Genomic DNA, 10182 nt, shown 5'->3' with positions numbered 1-10182 from the left:
AAACAAAATCACAGGGGATCAATAAGCTTCACTAATCATTAATCAAGAGTGGCTTCTTTGCTCACACGTGCTGCGATTCTGTCAGTGGACGCTAGACGGCAATAAAGGCATTTGAGGAGACCTTTATTTTCGGTCGCTCTCGTTTCTTTTTAGCCCGGCAAAGGAAGCGGAAACTTTGGTAAATATTGAAGTATATCGTGAACATCACCAGGTGAGAAAAATGTCGAGGGTTTTGTTAAAAAAAAGGACTTTGACAGCACTTTTAAACTTCTAGTGGTTGTGAAAACAGTAGAGGCTGACACACTTTTTGGGGGGCGGTAAATACAACACATTACATGCTGATTTATATAACGCTTTCACAAATGAGGCATTAACTGAACATTTTGTGTGAGTGCTTCGGGGCAGGGTGGCAACTTGTTTTTTGTCCTACTTGTGCAAACGGCAAGTTGCTGATGGAAAATGCTATGACGTTCATCTGCCTTATTTGCTTATACTGTAGTTTCTTTATTTTCCAGACTTCTTTTTTTTTAGTGAAGAGGAAAAACTCTGACCTGGCTGACAGTTTCGGCTGTCAATCAGCCTTCGTTGGAGTTGTCACTGCTTTGTGGCGTGTCTGAAAAACAACTGACCGGGTCGGGAAAATGCAACAGTTTGTGCGTCATTTTTTTCAGGCTCATTGAAATTGTTATCCTTCTAGTGTGCATGCCTTGGCCACTAGGGGGCAGAATAATACCATCCATGCATAATATGTACCTGTATTGCCAAGAAGAGTTTCATAACTGACTCACTAAACTGCTCATTAGTTGTTTTGTTGTCTTGCAGCAGATAAATACTTACCTGAGTATAATTAAATTGTCTGCCTTCACTTGTTGCTACGCGTTTATGTTGAAGCTAACACCCTAGTGGTTGGGTCAAATATATAACAGGCAATTATCCAAATTTGATCTTAAAACATAATTTAATTCTCTGTTTTATGCTAACGTTTCAACTGGAAACGGAAACCCCCCCAGCATGAAGTAAGCACCTGGCCTCTTTTTGAATTATTCACCGCATGCTGCTTGGAGTGAAGGTCGTTCCGTTATAAGTAAATGTAGCACACAGCAGGTAAATTGTGACCACAATTCAGCCTGGGAATTTAGTTGGACAGAGGCTGACACAGACCGAAAGCGATTCGGTAATGGAGGGAGGGGCGAGTGGGTGGACGCGGCCGACGTGCACCAAAAAGTACAGTATTCATCAACGTGGTGCAGACTGTGGCCGACGTGCAGCGATAATTGAGTGAGGAGGGTCAGGGGGATCCTAATACATGACCATTTTGGCCTGTAAAGGACCGGCCATGTGTGAATTCCCGATGGCCACTACGCTCCTGGGTACCACTGCATTTGAACGACGTTTCACTTTCCGCCACAATTCCTCTTGTGGGTTCTCGGGTACTAGCTTGAGCCCAACCAATCACATGGCCGGTTGATTTCATTTGGCCAATATTTGCTTGTTTAAAATGTGTAAAAATAGATTTTTTTCAACACATAACTCCTTAAGACGGGCAATGACATTCAAATACATCGTCAAAAAAGGGGGAGAGGTGGAGAATCAGCCGATTTTTCTCTGTTGTCAATTTAAATACTAAATGATAACGTTTTGAAAAAACAAAACGTCCTGTGTGCGATTCATATCTTTCTTTCCTAGATGAACCGGCGGATTAATCTGTTATTGGAATTCTATCCTGACAAATATTAGATCAGCATTGGCCTAAAAAAAAAATCCTCATCTGTCAAACCCAAGTACTGACCATGTTGTGTGTATGTCTGTTCAGGATGTCGCAGGTGGAGTTGAGCGAGGGCAACGTAGAGGTGCCAGGCTGCACATCGCCACTCTTCTACAGACAGAGTCGACCTTCCTCGGGAGACGTCAAGATGACAATTTTGCTTCTTCACGGTCGTCGCTTCTCCTCGGAAAACTGGCTCAACATCGGTACTCTTCACAGGCTGGCTGATGCCGGCTGCCGAGCAGTTGCCATCGACCTTCCAGGTGAGTGGAACAGGAACCGGTTGTTTATCCATCCGTAGCGCTTGTCAACATTAGAATCATGAGCCGGGCCAGTCTACGTTTTGTGTTGGTGTAAAAAAAAACCTTAATGTCAGAAAATTACGATCAGTCATCACCCAAATTCATGTAGACATCTCTATTCATGTCCACTTCAACCTCTGAAAAGATCAGAACCGTCATCCCAACATTATGGATATTATAGACGTTAAGCCTTTTCCACTACATCTGGGGTCTCATACTCATTTTTGTCCCAGACTTCTCTCAGAGGGCCAATATGATTGTAAAACCAAATAAACGTTTAATCGTCTCATTGTATTATTACATATACACAACAAATTAATGGAGTACTACTTCTGAAATCAAGAATAATAGTTTGTTCAAGTTACCAACAAAAGGTAAAAAGAACTCATGCAAAACCGAAAATTATTGAGCACATTACACATTTTGGTACCGATTTTTCAAAATGAACATGATTTGCTTTGGTGGGTGGGATCTGGAAAAGCTTAGCATCAGAAAACTGAAGTATCACCAAAATGTATGTGGATATCTGGACTTATGCCCGCTTCAACCTCTGTAAATATTAGAATGATAACACCAATTGTTTGGATTTTTTTAGTCAACATTAAGCTTCTATAGCTGAGTGAGCGCCTATGGAGAGAAAAAGGCTTAAGGTCCATACTATCCCAAATAAAATATTGGGCTGACCGTCTTTGCTGCTGTGAATTGGGAATTTCTCCATTGCGAGACTAATAATGGTTTTCTTATCTTATCTAATATGTACAGCAGTTGACGTATGCATATGTTGAGATGTTAACATCATTTTTGGTGAAGATTGATCACGGTTTTCTGTGAAGGGGAATCGGCAATAAAAATATATTGGGGCGATCGCTCGTGTTTAATAATTTTAAGGTTGAGGTGAGCATCAGTCGAGATGTGCACATAGATTTTGGTGATGATTGGTCATAGTTTAAGTGAAACACGCTTGTCCACAGGACTGGGCCGCTCCAGCTCAGCCGAGGCGCCAGCAGCCATGGGTGAGCTGGCCCCCGCTGCGTTCCTGACGGACATATGCGAGCAACTGGAGCTGAGCCCCGTGGTGCTGATCAGCCCATCACTCAGCGGCATGTATTCGCTCCCCTTCCTGCTGCAACACCAGCACCTGCTGCGGGCCTACATTCCCATAGCGCCCATCTGCACCGAAAAGATCAGCGCACAACAGTACCGTAACGTCAAGGTCACGCAAGGTGTTTTTATGATTTAGCCTTTCACAATGCAAGTCGTGGAACATTTTTACTCATGCCATTCATGTGGGCGGAGCATGGTGTCAAGGTTAAATGATCATTTTGAGAGTTCCTTTTTTTGTGAGCATCACAAAACATAACCTAGAGCTGAATTTGAGGTTAGTAAATTAAAAGGAGCGCTTTTTGTGTCACAACAGGTGCCGTCACTGATCGTCTGTGGCGATGGGGACACTGAGCTGGGGAAGGTGTCGCTTAGCAACCTGAGTCAGCTGGCGAATCACAGCGTGGAGGTGATGAAAGGGGCGGGGCACGCCTGTTACCTAGACAACCCGGACACGTGGCACCGGCTACTCATGGACTTCCTCGCTAAAATCTGAGGTACAGGACATGTTCCTTGGATTACAAATAAAATAAAGACGTGATGCAAATAAAGTGAAGTGAAAAATATGAACATTATTTATTAACTGATTCTCTGTAATAAACAATTTGAAAATATTTTACAAGGAGTCACAGACACGTTATTTTACAAAGTTTGCCCCTCTTTTGTTTGTTTTTTTTCTCTCATCTTTTTTCCGCATAGCTTCATCTGTACAAAAACAATGGAGCGACAAACAAAACAAAGAAGGAGCTCAAGTCATTCTCTCTCACAGGCACGCACGCACACACACACACACACACACACACACACACACACACTCACGAGAAAGAAACACAAAATCAAAATCTGTTTGGACTTCAGACCTCAGACTTATCAACAGTGCTCTTTTCCTATAATTATATTTTGATATATATATATATATACCGACTTCACTTTGACTGATTCCGACTTGTTCTAAATGTTATTTTCTTTTAAACACACACTTTTGTCAAACATGGTCACGTAGCACCAGACTACACACTACACGATCACATACACACTGTCCCCCACACCCCCAAACACACACAGCCCGCCTCCTCTTTTTCTTCTTTTAACCTGCTGCCCTCCACCCTTGTCACAATTTGATTTGATTTTCAATTTTGACAAACCTGTCAAATTGCAAATGACACGCTAAGACTTTGGTTGACACGTTTTAAATACTTTTTTTTTGATACCCCCTCTGTTACATTTGTTGCCCACTAACAGCTGTTCTCTTCTCGAGTGTAATGATCAGAAAGTAGCAGAAACAAAAATGATCCTCATAAACATGACAAATTTTAACACTCAAGTTATGTTCCTTTTGGAAAAACAGCAATAATATATCTGAGTCAGTTTGAACCAAAAGTGTCAGAATTGAAATTTTAAAAAAGGTGTCAACATTATTTCGATGTAATTATTAACTTTGTATTAACCATTTCAATCAATATTTGAGCTGGGGTGTGTTTAATTTTGTAAACATGTCAGGAAAAAAAAAGGTTAGTGTACAGTAATCCCTCATTTATCGCGGTTAATGGGGACCAAAACCACCCGCGATAAACGAAAATCCGCAAAGTAGCGTCCAATTAACATAAACAGGTAAAAAAAAATATATATATTTTTTTTTAAGTCCGCAAACGGTCCGCGAGAAGCTGCAAAACAACAGCGAGTCACATAGAGCAACATATACAGTACTGTACTCCATGTATATTTAAAAAATAAAGTTTTTTTGTTTTTTTAATATGTTTGAAAAAATCCATGATGCACTGAACACGCGATAAACGAACCGCAAAGTAGCAAGGGATCACTGTATATTTTTGGGTAAACCTGCCGACAGAAGACGTGCATCACTTTATGACATCACATGATGTCATAATGCGAGGTGACATTTGTGTATTTGTCACCATGCCGCCATCCTGTTTCGTTAGTTTCTCAGGTGTGTTGTTTTTGTGGGTTATTATTTTTTTTCACAATGCATTATTAACTCAGTTTCTGTTTCAGTCAATATTGAAAACTGATTAGTTTGACACGGGGCGTGTTTAATTAATAATTCAAAAGTGTCAGAAATGGCCCTTGCCCCACCAAAAAATTTGATCTGTGTGCGGATGCACATTTGTATTACTTATGTAATGATGTAACTTGTTACGTTTGCCACTTAGGAACAGCAATAGTAATCATCCAAAGGTGTCATATAAACAACAACAAAAAATATCCCAATATATCCCAATAATGATCTAAAATATGGTGGGGGTGTGCGGGGGCCAGGGGGATCAGAGCTCTGTTGTGTGTGACACTAAGGCATTCAAATAGAGAGGCGTCATTTTTCTGTTGCATTTTAAAAAGTCAAAACACCAACCGACGAACACATTCTGTTTATCCAAAAAGCGCCGACGTCCCTTTTTGTTTTTTATTTTTTAAACGTCCATAACACTGGATTGTGTTCATTGCGACACACAAACAAGAACATAAAACAGCAATCAGTTCTTGCATCACACGCAAAAAGACATTCCATTCAATTAATGCAAACACACACACACACGCAACTCAGGCAGAACTACTGGAGTCAAGTGGCCTTAAAATAAATAAATAAAAAATAGCCCAATAATAAGGCTAGATTTATGCTGCAAGTGGCACAATTCAGATTTGCTGTTTTTTTTAATGAGCAAAATTGACTTTTTTTTTGTTATTTTCCAAGGATGTCCTCATACCTCTCTGTGACTCTTCCAGGTTTTGTTGTATCTGTATCGCAATACGGAAACAAATGACAAAGAGTATTGGTCGGTTTATGGATCAAATACCTTTTTGTAAATGTTGGTGTTCTGTTTACTGGAACATTGAACAGTCAGTTGGACGTTAAAGAAGTTAGGAAGGTCAAATTAAATTCAGCTGCAGGGGTTGTTGAGCATTTTTGATTCATCCTGAAATTTCAAGCGAAAACCCCAAATTCCAAACTTTTGGTGAGTAGTATATATATAACTGGAAACCTCAAGCGACCACCATGTTTTCTTGAATTTCTTGTTCATTTTAATGTCTGGTACCATTAAAAGTGTATCACGTGACTAACGGACCCTAAGAAAAAAATAGAATGCTTCAATGGCACCCTTTCTGCAGTACCACACCATCCATAGCGAGTTATTTAAGAAATTGAAAAGTGATTGATTATTATCAAGAAAACCTTTCGATCAGCTCTTGAATTCAACTCTCATGAGATAAATTGTTCCAAACAAATGTACCTTTAGTTGTATTTCCACTTTAACAGGAAATTTAAGAAAATATTAAGAAACTAGGGTGGTCTTCTTAATTTGTTCACAAATACTGTATGAACACATAAAAGAAATTAACACTCATCCACTGTCGATCCAAACTTCAACCAATGCATAGACAAATATGGGCAAATTATGGTTACGGATGGGGGCGGGGGGGGGGGGGGAATAAATAATAAAATCGAATTCCCGATGGCAATGGATTAATGTGAGGGTTGGCCTCCTTAAAATCGGTGGGGAGGGCAGGATGGGTATTTTAGAGTCAGGAAAATCAGATTTGGGCATTGCAGCGTAAATCCAGTTGAAGTGTGTGTACTGCTAGCCTACTGATCATACCTCGAACGCATGGCTTTGTCGTCGTGACGGCTGTCAGACGGCTGCTCTACCGAAAGCCGAGCCCTCTCCAAGATGGCCGCTCGGTTTCAAATAAACAACGATACGATCCAATTGCTATGCTCGTTCACTACGAAGTGCGTCAAGGCACTATTATGAAACAAAGCGGCTCCTAACAGTCTAAAAAGAACGACCACGTGAACAGGCGCGGACTACTTACTGCGCGCGGCGACGTTGGGTGGCCATTTTGGGGGCAGCATGATAAGGCCTGGATCACCCTGGCAGTGAATGACGCATCCGATGAAAGAGCACGTGACGGAATGCAGTTTAGCGAGAAAAAGCAAAGCCTTCGGTGGAGTACCGAAAAGTGTAAAAAAATAAAAAAAATAAATAAAAATTGACGTAAAATTGCGAGAATACTATTCCGATATAGAGAGGGAAGTAGGATTTTTACAGGAAAAAAAGAAGTTGCATTTGTTAAATGTTAATGTCAAACATGAACCAGATTCTGGCTTTTCCTAACCAAGGTCTGCAACAGTACCACTTTATTTTGTTGAAGGATTACATTTTATCCCCATAAAATGATTCTTGTATTGCCTTAAGAGGATCTATTCTTTTACATTTTTGGGAAAATTCTAACTTTACAAAGATTGAAATTTATTCTCATAAATTCTTAGGAAATTGCAATCATACTGTACATAAAGAATGTTTTGTAAGATTGCAGTTGCGTTCTCATAAAATAACACTTCTCTCAAATTACAGTTTGAATGTAAAAAAATGTGATGACTGTATTTCTTCTTGTGATCATTTTTTTTCACACTATCACAATTTTATTTTCCTGTATAAAATTTGGACATATTCTCATAATATTCAGACTTTATTGTAATTTTTACGACTATCCTCATACTGTCACTATTATATCTTTTTCCTCATAATTTTACTTCTTCCTATTCCGTTTTCACTATTGTAAAATGAGGACATTTTTCTCATATTACAACTTAATTTCTGTCGAACTAAAATGTTTCTCTTTTAAAACTATGATTTAATTCTTGTCGTATTCTGACTTTATTACTGTAAAATGATCACAGATCTCGTCACATTCCACATTTACTCTCGTACAATACAATTTTATTCTCACCATAATACTTTTTTTCCCTTCCTAGAATTGGAAATCGTTATGTTATGACTTTATTCTTGTAAAATTGTGGCATTTTCCTCTCATGATATGATGATGTCAGTGCGCAATTTTCCCTCTTAATACATATGATTTTTTTTCATCTGAACATGATAACTTTCTTCCGGTAATATTAGAACAAATTTTTTTCTTGCAATATTCGGACTAGCAGTAAAGAAACCTTTTTTCCCCCTGCAATAATCAGGATCTATTTTCATAATATTACAACTTAGTTTCACACTACAACAGTTCCCCTGCATAGAATTCCTTTTTTTGTGATGTTTTTTTATTTTTTGCCATTGTATTCTGACTTCGTTGTTGTGAATTTGTGAAATGTTTCACATACAAGTTACTCTTCAACTAATTTATTTAAAAACATTCTCAGAAAATTAAGATGTCATTCTTGTAATACTCTGCGTTTGTTCTCGTAACTTTCCAATGTAATTCTTGTACGATCCAAACTTTTTTTCTCATGAAGTGACACACTTTTCCCTCCTAATATTTTAACTGAATTCCTGTAACATTCCAAGATTTTATTTTTTTTGCTCGTAACATTACGACCGACCCCTTGTCATAGGTTACATTTTTTCTCGCGATACCACAACACTATTCTTGCCGCATTTTGACTTCATCCTCTAAGCACTGATCTGTTTTCTCTTCTCGTTCTTCACAGACAGCCTCATGAGGACTGGCAGAGGTGATGTTGGTCGAAATGGAGGTCAGAGAGGTTCTGTGTTTTTTTTTTGGTAATAAATAACACTGCACACATCGCTCGCTAATAATAATTGAAATGTCACAGCTCTGTTATGAGAGCGTGAGCCTTTGTGTAGCGAGTACAAGCATGTCTTTTTTTTTTTTTTTTTAAATCCCTCTCGTAAGCCATTTCTGCTGTGTTTTTGGCTAGAAAAATAAGACCACATGAAAGTCTATCTCATTTTGGCAAGTAGATATAGTAGTGCATAAGCTAAACAATTAAACTTTGTTCCCCCCCCCTTTTTTTTTGTTTTTTTTGGGGGTGAACAAAAATGAAAATAAAAAGTTTGGAATTCTCTTGACACGAGTGACATGTCATCTACTTGAGAGTTCTTTTTGGGTGTATTGGTGGGCGTGGGGGTCTCTCCTTGTGTGAGTAACCTTGGCTGAGGACACAGAAGTGAAGCTGGCTAGACAGCGGCACTCAGGGCTTCCATCATTGCCCATCATTGCCTATAAGACTACTTAAGGTGGTGGTGGTGGTGAGGGGGGGGCATCAGGTGCACATATGAGAAGCACAGGACAGCCAAAGTGTGTGCGCGCGCATGGGTGTGTGTGTGTGCATGTGCGTGTGTGTATGAGAGATTCGATTATTGTAGTAGTGAGTGAGCGTGAGGGCTGACGACAGGGTAAAGTACGAGCAGCTGAATGAGCAGCAAAGCCACACGGGACGGACGTAAGGAGTGGCCCCGTCCGCAGTCCGACGTGTTCTCCTGAGGAAGGACACACACCGGAAGTACACATGATGTGTAGAAACACATGTGGATTTTGCTCCTTATTCCTCATCATCATCTCGGTCAACATCAATTGACTTTGAATTCATTAAAATGAAGGGAAATTGAGAAGTGGAAAATCTTCAATGGCTCTAGACCAGCGGTGCCCAACCTTTTTTGCGCCACGTACTGGTTTAATGTCAGACAATATTTTCATTTTCTGGATAGATACAACAAAATAATATGATATGACACGAGGAATGTCCTATCTGGCCTCAACACTCTCTGGTCGCTATCGTAACATTTAAACGTGCCTTCAAAATAAGATACACAAGTGCATGAAAAATACGACTCACCATCGTGGCATATTATGCCGAGCGGGCTTGGTGTGTGGGAAGCTCCCTTTTTTTTTTAATCCGTAGTTTAAGTAGGACTTAATACTGTCCATTAAATGTAGCCTTTTTTCTTCTGTATCCTGGCTGGGCCTTTTCCCCTTCCCAAAGATGGTTCTTTTTTACTCATTTTGCTAGTTCCTGTGTTTCATTTTAGCGGTAACCTATCACGTGACCGAGAAGAGTGCCTTGACCTGTGTCAAGAGTGACATACTGTAGACGGATGTAACAGCGAATCCGGTAATTTTTCAAAATAAAACATCTTTCAGATTCAGAAATAAATAATACGGAAGCGATGTCAGTTATTTAATCTTTTTGTGGGGCCCGGTACCGGACCGCGGCCCGAGGGTGGGACCGCTGCTCTAGACTACAAT

The 10182-nt window shown here is 39.8% G+C and overlaps 2 protein-coding genes across 4 annotated transcripts in view; one reads left to right on the top strand and one right to left on the bottom strand.

Moving 5' to 3' along the window:
• Nucleotides 1-103: 103 nt before the first annotated feature.
• Nucleotides 104-9005, top strand: abhd14b (abhydrolase domain containing 14B). Of its 2 annotated transcripts, XM_086118134.1 has the most exons (5): nt 104-211; nt 1814-2028; nt 3039-3280; nt 3485-3665; nt 8624-9005. In XM_086118134.1, the coding sequence occupies exons 2-4, from the start codon at nt 1815-1817 to the stop codon at nt 3662-3664; spliced, it is 636 nt and encodes a 211-aa protein (XP_085974260.1). In that variant the 5' UTR covers nt 104-211; nt 1814; the 3' UTR covers nt 3665; nt 8624-9005. The 2 variants fall into 2 exon arrangements, with proteins under 2 accessions (XP_085974260.1, XP_085974261.1); XM_086118135.1 differs by lacking the exons at nt 104-211; nt 8624-9005 and adding an exon at nt 558-653 and having other exon boundaries at nt 3485-3782.
• Nucleotides 3721-10182, bottom strand: part of cacna2d2a (calcium channel, voltage-dependent, alpha 2/delta subunit 2a) — a 202070-nt gene continuing 195608 nt past the window's right edge. For both annotated transcript variants that reach the window (XM_086118130.1, XM_086118131.1), the window contains one exon: nt 3721-9416. In XM_086118130.1, the coding sequence (XP_085974256.1) occupies nt 9294-9416 (123 nt within the window). In that variant the 3' untranslated portion in view covers nt 3721-9293. The remainder of the gene's footprint in view (nt 9417-10182) is intronic.

The sequence above is a fragment of the Hippocampus guttulatus genome, chromosome 8 (assembly GCF_054856545.1).
Source record: "Hippocampus guttulatus isolate MCC_2025c chromosome 8, RoL_Hgut_1.0, whole genome shotgun sequence".
NCBI lineage: Eukaryota > Metazoa > Chordata > Actinopteri > Syngnathiformes > Syngnathidae > Hippocampus > Hippocampus guttulatus.
The sequence above is the reverse complement of the archived record's forward strand: the minus strand, read 5'-3'. Positions and strand labels throughout refer to the sequence as shown.